The sequence below is a fragment of the Giraffa tippelskirchi genome, chromosome 5 (genome assembly GCF_054371585.1).
Source record: "Giraffa tippelskirchi isolate mGirTip1 chromosome 5, T2T-mGirTip1v1.2.pri, whole genome shotgun sequence".
Taxonomy (NCBI): Eukaryota; Metazoa; Chordata; class Mammalia; order Artiodactyla; family Giraffidae; genus Giraffa; species Giraffa tippelskirchi.
This window is the reverse complement of record NC_137279.1, coordinates 193,160,400-193,175,502: the sequence shown is the minus strand read 5'-3', so window position 1 is coordinate 193,175,502 and position 15,103 is coordinate 193,160,400. Positions and strand designations below refer to the sequence as shown.

Below are 15,103 nucleotides of genomic sequence, written 5' to 3'. Positions count from 1 at the left end.
CTCACTCTCGTCCTGTCTCTGTCACTGTCCCCCCTTTCTTCCCTCCACACTACCCACCCCCAATCTCTCACCCCCGTTCCCTCTCGCTTTCTCCCTGTCTGTCTTTCCTGTTCTCCCATCTCTCACTTTTTCTCTGTCCCAGGGACTGTCTCTGTCTACAGCAGCTCCTAGCACCCAGGCTGAGGCCCAAGACGGCTCCTGGGGCTCCTCCACTTCTGGCCCTTGTAGACGCCCATGTCACCTGCTGACACAGATGTTAACTGCCCCCCCCACCTCTCCCTACACCTGGACTTGGAGCTCAGGACCCGCCGCCCACACTCAGGCCTGGGCCGGGCCTGGGACCGACAAGGCAGCTGAGGACCAGCCCTCCCTGGCGGCAGCCCCCAAGATGATGGGGAGTGGGCCAGGGTGGGAAGCAGCTGGCAGGGCCCGTGGAGAGCCCCCAAGTGGAAAGCCCTGGAAAGCCACCTAGAAGACGCCCCAGGCGCTCCACCTCCCACTACGCGGCTGTGGGTGGCACAGAGCCCCAGTGGAGAGCTTTATTCTGGCCCCTGCAGGGCAGCAGCAGAGGCTAGCCCTCAGAGCCTCAGGCACCCCGCAGACACCTGCCTCCCAGTGCCCCAGGTGTGCCAGGCTCTGGGTGCAGCAGGGCCCCTGGGGTTGGCCCCGCTCAGGCCCCACTCCTCCTGTCCTCCTCCTTGTCCCTCTTCTGCCCCAGGGGTGGGGCTGTTGCCTTCCCAGGCTCCATGCCCAGGTTGTCCTGCTGAGTTGAGCCTCCTGAGAGTGCCCACAGCGCAGGGCCCACAGCGAGTTCAGGGCAGGTCGTGGGGCTCCTTGTCTCTGGTCACCGATCTCCCCAGCAAGGGAGCCCACGGCTCATCTCCTAGGTCAGGGTCACAGTCAGAGTGTCCTTGCTCTTGCGAGCCTTGGCTCTGGGGGATATGGTTGACACAGACACCTCCTGGAACTCCTTGGCCATGAAGTAGTAGCAGATGGCGTCCAGGCAGCAGTTGGCGTCTGAGAGTCTGCTAGTGACCTGGATGGCCATTTTAATGGCACAGGTGTGCAGGCCCAGGGCCACGCGCAAGGTCAGCACCACGTGGAAGGGCAGGAAGCAGACCACGAAGACGGCCAGGTTCGCCAGGACCATGCGAGAGGCTTTCCGCGTGGCTTCCGCCTGGCCCGCGTTAGCCTTGGGCCTCTGGGTCAGGGCGGTCACCACCTGCAGAGAGCAGAAGACCAGCACAGCCAGCGGCAGGTAGAAGCCCAGCAGTGAGAAGACCCTGGTGTAGGTGTTCCGCCCGGGGCGGACGGCGAAGCAGAAGCCGCCGGCCTGCGCGTCCAGGAACCAGCGGAGCCCCAGGGAGCCGAGGACCACCGCCCAGAGCGCGGCGCACACGGCCGCGGCCCGGCCCGGGGAGCGGAGCCCGCGGGCGCGCAGGGGGTGCCGCACGGCCACGTAGCGGTCCACGGCGATGGCCATGACCAGGCTGATGCTCATGTATCTGTTGAGCAGGAAGAAGGCCTGGGAGAGCTGGCAGAGCGGCGTGTCCTCCGAGGCGGCCTCCTTCTGGGAGTACAGGAAGACGGGCAGGGCGCAGAGCAGGCAGAGGTCGGCCACGGCCAGGTTGGCCATGTAGATGCGGGTCTCCGTCCACCGCGGCAGGCGCCAGCACAGCACCCAGAGCGCCAGGCCGTTGAGCAGCAGGCCGAGCGCCAGGAGCCCGCCCACGTAGGTGAGGAAGACTCGCTTGCCCACTGGGGACTCAGCGGGCTCCCAGGAGCTGCAGCTGCTGTTGTTCATGATCCCGGGGCTGCAGACGGTGAGCAGGGTGTGAGGCGGGTAGGCCAGCGGTGGGAGCCTGGCCCCCCCACCTCAGGAACCCCAAGTTCACCTGCCCAAGGAAGACACCCCCAGAAGCCCTGAGGCACCCTCCAGGCCACCTGTGGCAAACCAAGGCCTTCAGAGGCCCATGGGCCTGAGATGGCTCAGGGAGCCAGCCTGGGGCTGGACCCAGGTCCCGCGCTTGAGCCTGCCTCTGCAGGGACCTGCCTGCCGCTGGGCAGAGAGGACAGCGGGAGGGCATGGTCCACCCCCAGCCCCAGCCACGCCGGCTCCACCCGCTCTCAGACCCCAGGGCCCCCCACTCCACCAGCTCTCAGGACGGGGACCCCAGTGCCATTCTCACCAGGGGGGCCTCAGAGGCAACTGCAAGACAGGGACGCCAGGAGCCCTGGAGTCTGAAAGCTGGTAGACTGAGGGGCCCGTGGGGTCTCAGGGCGGCTAACTGCCCCCTCCACGTCCTCCGCCAACCTGGCTGCAGGAGGCACCCACGTCCAACGCACTCTTGCATAGGCGTCTCCTGACGGGGCCCTTCCTGGCTACTGAGGTCCAGGGCAGCAGGGGCCTTGGCTCAGCCCTCCGGGAAAGTCCAGCCCCTCTCTCCCTCCTGCGCTTTGCCCTCTTGCTGAGCGGATGGTGGCTGGGTGCCCCGGTTCCCAGCCTCCCTCCCTCCTCCCCTCCGAGAGCCTCCCCAGCTGCCCTTAGGCCCACCTACACTGGCCTGACACCGCATCTGGCTTAGGAGTCCCCTCGAGCTCCCCGTGGTCAGGGCCGCCCTGTGGTTCTGGTGGCCTCAGGGTGTTGCTGGGTGACCTCCACCCGGTCATCGTCAGAAGCTCCTACATGGCCTCACCCTCCACACCTCTGGCTCCCCTGCACACGCTCCACGACAGCCCAGGCCTGCCAGGACCAGCTCACCAGGGAGGGGATGGACTTGGTCAGTGGTCTGACGTTCCCGGTGTGGCCGATGGTGCAGAGGTCAGTCTCTGGGTGCACCCTGAGCTGGGCAGCACCCAGAGGTGTGGGTGTCAGCCGTGTGGGCCCATGGAGCACGGCTCTGTGAGTGGCAGGCGCCCTCTGGACCCCCTCCCACCCCCTGCCTTGGTTCCTCTGGCTGGAAGGGCCTGGAGGGGTCGGGGGTGGGGGGGAGCGGCCTTCTTCCCTCCATGAGCACCAGGACCCTAGGGGCTCCCTGACCTTCAGGGGGGTTGAGAAGGCGGTTCAGTCCGTCAGGGGTGGGAGCACCACGATCAGGCGGGGTGGAGTCTGCTCCCCTGCCCCCGCTCACACACAGGAAGGGAAGAAATACCCAGAGGCGGCAGTATCAGGTTCATGGGTGCTGGGGGTGGAAGTGGGGCGCTCATTTCCTGAGCCACAGCCCCCTGGGAACATCCAGGCCACAGTCCATTAGGGGAGCTGGCGCAGAGACCGCAGCGAGTAGGAACGGAAATATTCCACCCAATTCTCCCGTTGAATCTCTTCTGAATTTTAAGTGCACATTTGCAAGCAATTCAAGTTTCACAAACGCTTCCACTGTGTGTGAAACCTGTCTCCTCATTTTTGAAGGAATCCACTTGTTCGCTCTTTGTTCTATGACCCCAGACCCACGCAGGCAGGCTCCCCAGACTCCAGAACCCACTGGGACAACTGCTGGGGTCCCCCCTGACTGCCCTGCCGGCCGCAGCCCGGCCGGCTCCGTGCTGTGCCCTCGGCCCAGAACCCTCGAGCCTGCTGGGAGCAGCCCGTGATTCTGCCACAAGCATGCCTCCAGGCCATCTGCCCACCCAAGCTGGGTCCAGGGATGGCCCCTCGCTACTCTGGGCAGCGAGGCCTGCAGCAGCGGACGGTCACCCGAAGCCCAGGGCCCTGCCCAGGATGGCAGGGGAGGCAGGCCTGCCCCTCACCAGATGCCCTCCACCTCGACGGCTATCTGGGGGCTGTGTCCTGCTCCACATTCGTGGGGGTGTTAACTTTCAGTCTAGGGAGAAGGACACCAACGCTGAAAGATTATCAGGGTGCACATGAGACTTGGAGGAAATGCCCTGTTCGTGGGGCCTCTCCCGTGGGGTGAAAAAGGTTTGGGGGCTCAAGTCCCAAGGTCCAGCTCAAACAGCATGGGGTTCCCAGAAGCCATGGCGACCCACTCAGGTCCTGCCTGCCCCAGGCAAGGGCGCGGGGCCCCTGGGCAGGGGTGGGGGCGGCCAGGGCTCAGAGCGCTCAGCTGTGGAGGCACCGCCACTTCCTGCTGGGGGGGGCGGCCCTGGGTGGGGGCAGCGCCCCAGAGGCTCCGCTTCCTGCTCCCACAGCGGTGGCAGGTCACTCCGCTCCCCCAGCGGGGGGGAGGCCACCCTCGGTGCGGCGCTGAGGTGCCTTTGTCAGTCCCATGCCCTAAGCGGGATCTGGGGCAGAGAGTGGAGCGCTGACCCCCCGTTGTCCGGGCACTGTAGAGACCCCTGGAGCCGGGACTCCAACTTAGAAACAGCCCAGGACCCGGGATGAGTTTTACAAAGTCGCGTTCGCTGTGCTAGAGCCCCCCTCAGACCCCTGCCCTTCTAGCTTCAGATGCTGGTCTCAGCCCACGAGAGACTTCAGAGACTCCAGTGAGGGGATCCCAGGCCCCAGGAGTCACCCTAAGTTCCTCTGCGTTGCTGCCCATGAATGACGTCCCGGTGCCAGACCATCAGCCCCCACAGGGCTGCTCCTACAGGTTACCTGTCTAAGGTTCAGAACCCCGGCATAGCCCTCACCCCTCTGAGACCCCTTGTCTTCACCCCTCTGAGACCCTGTCAGAGCCCTCACCCCTCTGAGACCCCGTCAGAGCCCTCACCCCTCTGAGACCCCCTCGCCCTCACCCCTCTGAGACTCCATCAGAGCCCTCACCCCTCTGAGATGCTCTCGCCCTCACCCCTCTGAGACGCTCTCACCCTCACCCCTCTGAGACGCTCTCACCCTCACCCCTCTGAGATGCCCTCTCCCTCACCCCTCTGAGATGCCCTCGCCCTCACCCTCTGAGACCCCCTCGCCCTCACCCCTCTGAGACCCCCCTCTCCCTCACCCCTCTGAGACCCCCTCTCCCTCACCCCTCTGAGACCCCCTCTCCCTCACCCCTCTGAGACCCCCTCTCCCTCACCCCTCTGAGACCCTCTCGCCCTCACCCCTCTGAGACGCTCTCACCCTCACCCCTCTGAGACGCTCTCTCCCTCACCCCTCTGAGACTCCATCAGAGCCCTCACCCCTCTGAGACGCTCTCACCCTCACCCCTCTGAGACGCTCTCTCCCTCACCCCTCTGAGACCCCCTCTCCCTCACCCTCTGAGACCCCCTCTCCCTCACCCCTCTGAGACCCTCTCGCCCTCACCCCTCTGAGACGCTCTCACCCTCACCCCTCTGAGACGCTCTCTCCCTCACCCCTCTGAGACTCCATCAGAGCCCTCACCCCTCTGAGACGCTCTCACCCTCACCCCTCTGAGACGCTCTCTCCCTCACCCCTCTGAGACCCCCTCTCCCTCACCCTCTGAGACCCCCTCTCCCTCACCCCTCTGAGACCCTCTCGCCCTCACCCCTCTGAGACGCTCTCACCCTCACCCCTCTGAGACGCTCTCTCCCTCACCCCTCTGAGACTCCATCAGAGCCCTCACCCCTCTGAGACGCTCTCACCCTCACCCCTCTGAGACGCTCTCTCCCTCACCCCTCTGAGACCCCCTCGCCCTCACCCCTCTGAGACCCCGTCACAGCCCTCACCCCTCTGAGACCCCCTCGCCCTCACCCCTCTGAGACCCCGTCACAGCCCTCACCCTCTGAGACCCCCTCGCCCTCACCCCTCTGAGACCCCCTCGCCCTCACCCCTCTGAGACCCCCTCGCCCTCACCCCTCTGAGACCCTCTCTCCCTCACCCCTCTGAGACCCCCTCGCCTTCACCCCTCTGAGACGCCCTCGCCCTCACCCTCTGAGACCCCGTCACAGCCCTCACCCCTCTGAGACCCCGTCACAGCCCTCACCCTCTGAGACCCCCTCTCCTTCACCCCTCTGAGACCCCCTCTCCCTCACCCCTCTGAGATGCCCTTGCCCTCACCCTCTGAGACCCCCTTGCCCTCACCCTCTGAGACGCCCTCGCCCTCACCCTCTGAGACCCCGTCAGAGCCCTCACCCCTCTGAGACGCTCTCACCCTCACCCCTCTGAGACCCCCTCTCCCTCACCCCTCTGAGATGCCCTTGCCCTCACCCTCTGAGACCCCCTTGCCCTCACCCTCTGAGACGCTCTCACCCTCACCCCTCTGAGACCCCCTCTCCCTCACCCCTCTGAGATGCCCTCGCCCTCACCCTCTGAGACCCCGTCACAGCCCTCACCCCTCTGAGACCCCGTCACAGCCCTCACCCCTCTGAGACCCCTCCTCTCCCTCACCCCTCTGAGACACCCTTGCCCTCACCCTCTGAGACCACCGTCCCTGCGGGCACTGACCTGACTCACTGGTTCCCTCCTGAGCTGCTGTCGCCTCTACAGGTCCTGCTGAAGGGGTGGTAGGGAAGCAGGGCTGAGTGAGCTGGGCCCCCACGCTGTCCTGACCGCACCCCTCCTTAGCGCCGGCAGGCAGTGGGCGGGCTGATGACAGTGACAGCGTGCAGGGCTCCCCACCGCCTGTGCTGGCCCAGACCGGGGCTGCCTGGGGGATTCCTGGGAGAGGAAGTGGGGTGCCAGCGGCTGCCTCTGTTGACACCCCAGAGAAGCAGTGGTCTTTCTGGAGACAGCGGAGCCGGTGTTCCAGACCTCCCGCGGTGCAGAGGCACCTTCCCTGTCATCTCCCGGGCGGGACCCCCATGTCTGCGGTCAGTGCCCCCACCCACCCCCCCGTCCTGGCAGGAAAGCCCTGCACCTTCGCACGCACAGCACCACAGCACAGCCCACTCCGGGTGGGCTTCCTGCTGCTCTGCTCCAGTACCCGACTTCCCCCGCCCCTCCACCAGCTAGCCCCCTCACCACCCCTCCTCAGAAGCCATCCTTCCAGACCACCCCCTCCCCATCTAGAATGTTCTCTCTGCGGCTCCTCCAGGCCCTCCTGGAGTTCTGTTCCCCACGCCCTGAGCTCAGGGCCCCAGACCCTGCTCAGAGGGAGCGCTCTGCCCTCCCCCTGAACCTGACCTCAGCACCTCTCCCTGCATGGCCTGCGAGGGGCTGGGGTGAGTTCGACCCCACCCTGCCCGTTTCCACAGGCAGAACCTGGGACTGGCTGGCCTTCTGACTCGGGAACCAGGGACCCTGCTCTGAGGAGGGACCTGGGCTCACCCTGCAGACCAGGCTGGAGGGTCCCACTGTGGGCTCCTCCCCTGCCATCCCTCCTCTCTGACCACCCCCTCCCCACCAGCCCCCAGCCTCCACAGCCCTCTGCGCCCCTCTGCAACCTGGCGTTCAGCCATAGAACTTCTGAATTTTTCCCGTGTCCTTGTCCTTGCCTGTGTCTGGGACCCCACCTGCTCCTGCACAGAGTAGGGCCTCAACAAGTCCCATTCACGGGTCAGCAGGGCCCAACGGGAGAATCCCACCGGGTGGCCAGCACCCGGGAACAAGCAGTCTTGGCTCAGAGCAGGCGCATGTAAACATGAGTGGCCGCGCCTGGAGCGGGGTGCAGCCCCCCCGCCTACCCGCCCCACAGCCCTTCCCTCTACTGGCCTTGCAGCTGACTCACCGTCCCCCCACCGTGAAGGGAGGGCAGGCCTGGGTCCCTTCCTCCAGGTCCCCTGGGTCCCCGGGGGTCCAAGAGGCCTGGCCCCACTAGACAGGCTTCAAAGTCCAGACCAGACCCATTCTCGCTGCCGGGCGGGCTCAGAACCCTAAGGCACCCTCTGCAGAGGAGGACGGGGCAGGGCCGCATGGCCCCGCTGCTGCTCCAGGGCTCAGGCTCAGAAAGAGCTCCGTCTCTGAGGCCCCCCACCCTCACTGCTCAGCGCCCCTGGCCCCAGCACCCGCCTCTCCTGCTTCACACCTCCCCGAGAGCCCACGTGCAGCCTGTGGGGGCAGGAGTCCAAATGCAGCGCTGAAAGCAGGGGGCTCCTCCTGCCCCCGGGTCCTGGCCCTTCACCCCTTGGAACAGTTGGAGTTTGAGAGAAAAGATTGCCAGCAATGCTGCAGCGGGGGGACACACTCTTGAGATTGGAGGTTGGCGTCACTGCCCTGTCCAGATGAAACCTCTTCCAGGGAAGTGCCCGGGAGGCAGAGTCACTCCCAAGGAGGCTGCCAGGTGTGCCCAGGGCCCCCATCCCCACCCCCACCCTCACCCTCACCCCCGGGAACCTCACTGTCTCCGGGACCCCCTGTCCTCCACCACCCCCACCCCCGGCCTCCTCACCTGGGGTGGGAGTGATGTCCCCGCCATCAGGGGCCAGGAGGGAACAAGGCCCTGGAAGTGGGGTACTCAGGACCCGGCCTAGAAAGAGGGCAAAGGGCCCTGAGGACACCCGGGTGGGATGTCACGAGCCGGGCAGTGCGGCCATTGGCCGAGGGCCTTGACGCCCCCAGTCATCCTCCCCAGGGCTCCGTGACTCTGTGCCCACTCTGGCCCTGCTCTACACTGGTCTGCCCCCTTCCATGCCCACCTAGCCACCTCACTCGTGGGCACCACGCTGGACACGGCTGGCAGGGCGTTGGAGAGATGGCCCAGGGGGACGCGCCCAGCCCAGGGGGAGCCTACACTCACCTCATGTGGTTCACGGAGGGCAGGTCAGGACCGGGAGGCTTCCAAAAGGAGGCAGCCGTGAAGCTGGACCTGCGAGGTGGGCGGAGCGGAGTGGGGAGGGGCTTCCTGGAAGATGGAAGCGCGGGAGCCGCGGTGCCTCCGCGCTGGAAGGCGAGGCTGGAGGAGGGGCGGGCTGGCCTCGCTTTCACAATCTGGGCGCAGCTGGGCAGAGGGGAGCAGCACTGTCCGCGGGGAAACGTGGCCACTGGTGTGGGCGCCGGGCTCCCGTCACCGCCGACCCCAGCCTGAGGCAAAGGAGCTCTGGTCCCACCACGCGCCTTTGTCTAACACCGCTTCCTCGTCCTTCCTGGGCCTTGCCTTACCTCCGGTGTATTGCCCAGGACAGTCCGCCCTGATTACTGAGCGCGGGCCCTTAGATGTGTGTGGGGGTGGGGTGGGGGTAGCACTTCACTTGCCTCGCCCTGGCCCCAGCCCTGCCCTGGGCACCTGGGGGAGGGCACCGAGGGCACCCCGGGGGCCGGCCTCTGGGCCCTGGGCTCAGCCTTCTGTCGCTGACAGCACTTTCTGTTCCCCTCTTCTCAAAACCAGGTCTGAGAAACACCCCCCCCATCACCACTGGTCTGGTCCCAAACCGGCTTGGGGCCTGTTATTTGCCGCACTCTCACTGTAGCAGGCAAGGCAGGGGTGACCATGGGACACCACGCGGGGGGTGGAGGAAGGGGGGACACCCGCGGAAACTGAGGGGGGATGGAGACACTACTGGGGGAGGGGGAGGAGAGAGGTGGATCTGCAGGTCGTCCCACCACCGGCATCATAAGTCCCCCCACCCTGGGCTCACCGCTCATCCCTGGGGACCATCCCCACCCCACCCCGGGCTCACCGCTCACCCCTGGGGACCATCCCCACCCCCAACCCGGGCTCACCGCTCACCCCTGGGGACCATCCCCACCCCACCCTGGGCTCACCGCTCACCCCTGGGACCATCCCCACCCCCACCCCCACCCCGGGCTCACCGCTCACCCCTGGGACCATCCCCACCCCACCCCGGGCTCACGGCTCAACCCTGGGACCATCCTCACCCCCAACTCGGGCTCACCGCTCACCCCTGGGGACCATCCTCACCCCCAACCTGGGCTCACCGCTCACCCCTGGGGACCATCCCCACCCCCACCCCGGGCTCACCGCTCACCCTTGGGGACCATCCTCACCCCACCCCGGGCTCACCGCTCACCCCTGGGACCATCCCCACCCCACACCGGGCTCACCGCTCACCCCTGGGACCACCCCCACCCCCACCCCCACCCCGGGCTCACCGCTCACCCCTGGGACCATCCTCACCCCACCCTGGGCTCACCGCTCACCCCTGGGACCATCCCCACCCCACCCCAGGCTCACCGCTCAACCCTGGGACCATCCTCACCCCCACCCCGGGCTCACCGCTCACCCCTGGGGACCATCCCCACCCCCACCCTGGGCTCACCGCTCACCCGTGGGGACCATCCCCACCCCACCCCGGGCTCACCGCTCACCCCTAGGGACCATCCCCACCCCACCCCGGGCTCACCGCTCATCCCTGGGACCATCCTCACCCCACCCCGGGCTCACCGCTCACCCCTGGGGACCATCCCCACCCCCACCCCGGGCTCACCGCTCACCCCTAGGGACCATCCCCACCCCACCCCGGGCTCACCGCTCACCCCTGGGGACCATCCCCACCCCCACCCCGGGCTCACCGCTCACCCCTGGGACCATCCCCACCCCACCCCGGGCTCACCGCTCACCCCTGGGGACCATCCCCACCCCCACCCAGGGCTCACCGCTCACCCCTGGGGACCATCCCCACCCCCACCCCGGGCTCACCGCTCACCCCTGGGACCATCCCCACCCCCACCCCGGGCTCACCGCTCACCCCTGGGACCATGACCATCCCCACCCCCACCCCGGGCTCACCGCTCATCCCTGGGACCATCCTCACCCCACCCCGGGCTCACCGCTCACCCCTGGGGACCATCCCCACCCCCACCCCGGGCTCACCACTCACCCCTGGGGACCATCCCCACCCCACCCCGGGCTCACCGCTCACCCCTGGGGACCATCCCCATTCCCACCCCGGGCTCACCGCTCACCCCTGGGGACCATCCCCACCCCCACCCCGGGCTCACCGCTCACCCCTGGGACCATCCCCACCCCCACCCCGGGCTCACCGCTCACCCCTGGGACCATGACCATCCCCACCCCCACCCCGGGCTCACCGCTCATCCCTGGGACCATCCCCACCCCCACCCCGGGCTCACCGCTCATCCCTGGGACCATCCTCACCCCACCCCGGGCTCACCGCTCACCCCTGGGGACCATCCCCACCCCACCCCGGGCTCACCGCTCACCCCTGGGGACCATCCCCATTCCCACCCCGGGCTCACCGCTCACCCCTGGGGACCATCCCCACCCCCACCCCGGGCTCACCGCTCACCCCTGGGGACCATCCTCACCCCACCCCGGGCTCACCGCTCACCCCTGGGACCATCCCCACCCCCACCCCGGGCTCACCGCTCACCCCTGGGACCATCCCCACCCCCACCCCGGGCTCACCGCTCACCCCTGGGGACCATCCCCACCCCCACCCCGGGCTCACCGCTCACCCCTGGGGACCATCCCCACCCCCACCCCGGGCTCACCGCTCACCCCTGGGGACCATCCTCACCCCACCCCGGGCTCACCGCTCACCCCTGGGACCATCCCCACCCCCACCCCGGGCTCACCGCTCACCCCTGGGGACCATCCCCACCCCTACCCCGGGCTCACCGCTCACCCCTGGGGACCATCCCCACCCCTACCCCGGGCTCACCGCTCAGCCTACAGGCCATCCTCCCCACCATCTCACAGGAAAACGAGGCCTCATCTTGAACTCCACCCCAGGCCTGAAGACCGCAGGCCCTGTTCAACTGGGCGGTCTGCTCCTCCCTCCCTCCCACCCCATGCTTTCCAGAGGCCCTGGACTCAGGTGTCCCCTGAGCCGTCAGACTGGTCTCAGGGCCCCAGAGGAAGGCAGGAGAGGGAGGGGACTGGACCCTTCCTGGCCAGGCTGTCCCCTCGCCCCTCCTCCCTGGGGTTTCCCCACCGCGGCCGCTCCACCTCCAGGCGCGTCTCTCTGGGGGTCTGGGCCTCCCCACACACCAGCTATTTCTTCCTGGACTCGCACCCTCTGTCTCCCTGCAGGCCGGTCCCTCGTGAAGGGGCAGTTGGATGAGCCCAGGCCCCAGCTCTGCCCCCAGCCCCCTGAGGGACCCAGAGGCCTGGACTGCCAAGAGCCACCTGGGATGGCGCCCTCTGTGAGCGGACGGTGTGGGCAGGGACCAGGGTCCGGCTTCCGTTCTCGGGCGCATCGCCATGCCCTGGCTGGACTCCTGCCTGCTGGGCGCTCACTCAGGTGTCACCGGCCGAGGTGACGTGTGGACGGGACTTTGCCGTAACAGCAGGCGGCTGTAATGCGGTTGATGTAACAGGCGTCGGGGGCTCGGTCCTCGTGGGGCAGGCAGCCCGGGCATCTCTGTACTAGACCCCCTACTTTGATATACAGTTGAACTTTTCCATAAAACAAGTTTATAAAAATAGAGAAACGGGTGTATGGCTGGGGAATGGTCTGCAGCGGGTGGGCAGTGAGCTGGCCCCTCAGCCCCGGACGTGGGCGCGGGGCTGGCTGTCTGGATGCAGCTTTTTGGCGTGAGACACCCTCCACTCAAGACTTGTCCTGTGCGAGGCTCACCCCGCCGTTACCGCAGGCCCTCGGATGTGACCCGTGACTCATCTCCGCGCACCGACCACCGGCCTATCAGACAGGGGACTGCCGGGGAAGTGGTTGATGGGCAGGGAGACCCAAGGCCCCAACCCGACCCGCATGGGTGGAGGGCAGGGGACGGGCACACGGCCCCAGCGGCTCTGCCCCCCACCTCCTAGGGTGAGAAGCGCCAGGCCACAGGGACCCCGCCTCCTGCCCCGTCCCCACCGGGCTCGGCGGCAGGGACCCCCGTGGCCACCAGGGGCCCACCTGGGAACCCTCCAACGCCTGCAGCTGCCACCTTCATCACTCCAGGAAGCAGCTCTGTGCCTGCTCACCCACCGGCCCCCAGGTGACCTTCACTCAGCACCTGTGGCTGAGCGGGGAGGGGGTTGGTGGCCGCAGAGCAGGGCTTGCGGGAGTGCCCAGCAGCCCACATTCGGGGCCCAGCCACCCGCTGTCCCCACACAGGCTCATGTTCCCGCTCCAGTGACGGAGTCCGGGGGACACAGCCAGGCCCAGGGGAGCAGCCGGGCTTGGAAGTGCCGTGGAGGATGCCGTGGCCACGCTGCCTGCCCGCCCTCGGCCTCTGGCTTGCGCTGTCCCCTGGACCCTCCTGCTGGCGAACCCTCAAGGGACGGGTGCTGAGGGGCCCAAGGACGACCGCTCTGTTTCCAGAAAGGAGCCGGCTCACCCGGGCAGCGGAGCCCACGGTCCTCGGGTCAGACGACCAGCGCACCAGACGCCCTCCAGGCTCTGGACTCCTGCTCCGTCTGTGACTGCCACTCAGCCCAGGGGCCCAGTGGCCAAAGGGTACACGTCCAGGGCGCACACTCCCACCCCGGCCCCACTCCGTCTGTGACTGCCACTCAGCCCAGGGGCCCGGTGGCCAAAGGGCACACGTCCAGGGCGCACACTCCCACCCCGGCCCCAGGGCGGGTAGCCCCGCTGTCCAGCCATCACGGTGCCCCTGCGCTCGCACCACATGCCTCTGCAAAGTCTCCCCCAAACCCCTCGTGCTCCCAGACAGATCCCCTGCACTGTCCTCTGCAGCCCCTTCCACAGCCCTTTGCCCTGGGACCCCAGGGTGCCCGACAGAGGCTGAGCCAGGCATGTCCAGCCGTTTCCCAGCCGGGGGTGCTGCACCAGGGAGAGAAACCGCACAGGGCAGCGAGGGACGCTGGAGCCCCTGAGGGATTGTGAGGCTCTGCTGGCGTGGCCAGGCTGCCCCCAGGGTCACCTCTGGGTCCCCCTTTGGGAGTGGTCGGGCCTGAGAGGTGGACCTGTTGTCCTGGCCCACAGAGTTGGACCCACAGGCCGGGCAGGGGGCCCCGGGCTTCCCAGTCCCTGGTCCTGACACCCCACCCCACCAACAGTAGCCTTACTCAGGGACCAGGGCCAGGGGCAGCTCCCCTCCTGCAAACCCACCTCAGACGCCACGAGCAGGCAGAGCCCAGGACGGGGACGCGTGAGCACCGCCCTGCCTCCCTGGCCTGGCTGGGCTGGGGGCAGGGGTGCCCGGTGGCTCATGGGGCCTCCTCCAGGGTGGCCGCTGGGCTGCCCGCTCTGCCTCCTGCTCTGAACCCTGGGACCCTCCCCGCCCCCCACAGTGGTGAGGAGCTGGTACGGCTGGCCGCAGGTTCCTGCCTCCCCCAGGGCCTGCTTCCCCTTTCTCTGCCCAGGGTTTGTCTGCCTGGAAGGACCACTGCACCACACCAGCCCCACTTCTGGGGACACCAGCGCCCCCTGGTCTCGGGTCTCCCTTCCCAGCAGAGATGGCCATCTGGGCCCGCTCCATCCGGGCAGCCCCTGCCCCACTCTCTGCCCCCCTTCCTCTCCAGGCGTCCACTCCCTGCAGGGGCCCCTGCAGCCTGCCAGCAGCTCCCAGGCTCTGCTCCCCTGGGGCGACCTCGGGCTGGGGAGTCTGGTGGGCAGAGAGCAGGCGTGTGCCCAGCCACGTCATCCTCACCTTAAAGTCAGCACCCAAGTTTGGAGCAGCACGTGGTTCTGTCTCTCCACGAGGGCTTCCTCCGCCCCCGCCCCTGCCCCCACCCCCGCAGGCCGGCGGCCTCCAGCTCAGGCTGGTACGAGCCAGTCTGTCTGAGAGGAGCCCAACTTGATCAGTACCCCAGAGACGCTGAGGCAGGAGGCCCTCTGGAGGGTGGGCCAGATGCCAACCGATAGAGCGACAACCGACGGTTCAGAGAAGGAGACGTAAACAGCTGGAAAGGGGGCCCTCAGCTTACAGGGCATGGCAAGCCCCGCTCCCGACAGATGGGCCAAAGCCAAGCCTGACAACCATCTGCGGGGGTGGGACACCCTCAGACGCTCTCCTCTGACATCTAACGCCCCAGAGGGGCACTGGGCAGCATCCAGCAGGGCCCTGTGACCCCGTTACCCCACCTCTGGGAATCCCTCCACGGGTGGATGGCGAAACTATGGCGAAGGTACTGGAGGGGCTGAGCCTGCGGCGCTGTGGGGCCGCGACAGCCCGGACCCTGCTCAGACATCTGTCCACGGGCCCTGCTGACGTGGACGACGTGGAGTCTGGGCAATTGCAAAAAGGGAAGGCAAATGTCTTTGTACACGAGTATATGGTTATCTCCAGGATATACAGCTAAGTGAAAAAAAAGGGTGTTGATGCTCATGTATTTATGTAGGAGCAGAAGGTTATATTTTTACAAATGGAAGAATAAACCATAACATTTGTTTAAAATTAAATTGTTACCTATAGGGACTAGGTAGAAAACAGGTGAAGGGAGAGAGGGATCAAAACTAGACTCTGGTGAATATGCTT

At 67.1% G+C, this 15,103-nt stretch overlaps 1 protein-coding gene and 1 long non-coding RNA gene across 30 annotated transcripts; one reads left to right on the top strand and one right to left on the bottom strand.

Annotated features, from left to right (window-relative positions):
- Window positions 1-510: 510 nt before the first annotated feature.
- GPR35 (G protein-coupled receptor 35) lies at window positions 511-11,410 on the bottom strand. 29 transcript variants are annotated; one of them, XM_081492158.1, is made up of 6 exons: window positions 11,366-11,410; window positions 8,532-8,815; window positions 8,184-8,261; window positions 6,302-6,349; window positions 2,559-2,840; window positions 511-1,814 (listed from the first exon to the last, which is right to left on the bottom strand). In XM_081492158.1, exon 6 carries the CDS (start codon window positions 1,802-1,804, stop codon window positions 884-886), a length of 921 nt encoding a protein of 306 aa, XP_081348284.1. In that variant the 5' UTR covers window positions 1,805-1,814; window positions 2,559-2,840; window positions 6,302-6,349; window positions 8,184-8,261; window positions 8,532-8,815; window positions 11,366-11,410; the 3' UTR covers window positions 511-883. The 29 variants fall into 29 exon arrangements, with proteins under 29 accessions (XP_081348284.1, XP_081348285.1, XP_081348287.1 ...); XM_081492159.1 differs by having other exon boundaries at window positions 8,532-8,600; XM_081492161.1 differs by having other exon boundaries at window positions 8,184-8,282; window positions 11,377-11,410.
- On the top strand, window positions 6,496-12,140 carry LOC145506787 (uncharacterized). Its single transcript, XR_014054334.1, has 4 exons — window positions 6,496-6,666; window positions 7,783-7,993; window positions 9,120-9,204; window positions 11,748-12,140. It is a non-coding gene; the product is annotated as an uncharacterized LOC145506787 (long non-coding RNA).
- The last annotated feature ends 2,963 nt before the right edge of the window (window positions 12,141-15,103 follow it).

What these genes read in the sequence shown, in the direction of transcription:
- GPR35 (XM_081492138.1), bottom strand. Translation starts at nt 11,407, where the DNA reads ATGGTGGGGAGGATGGCCTGTAGGCTGAGCGGTGAGCCCGGG. An exon ending in GGCTGAGCGGTGAGCCCGGG is followed by an intron (nt 8,816 to 11,365) that starts GTAGGGGTGGGG and finishes CCTTTGCCTCAG; the next exon opens with GCTGGGGTCGGCGGTGACGG. An exon ending in CCCTCCGTGAACCACATGAG is followed by an intron (nt 1,815 to 8,531) that starts GTGAGTGTAGGC and finishes CACCGTCTGCAG; the next exon opens with CCCCGGGATCATGAACAACA.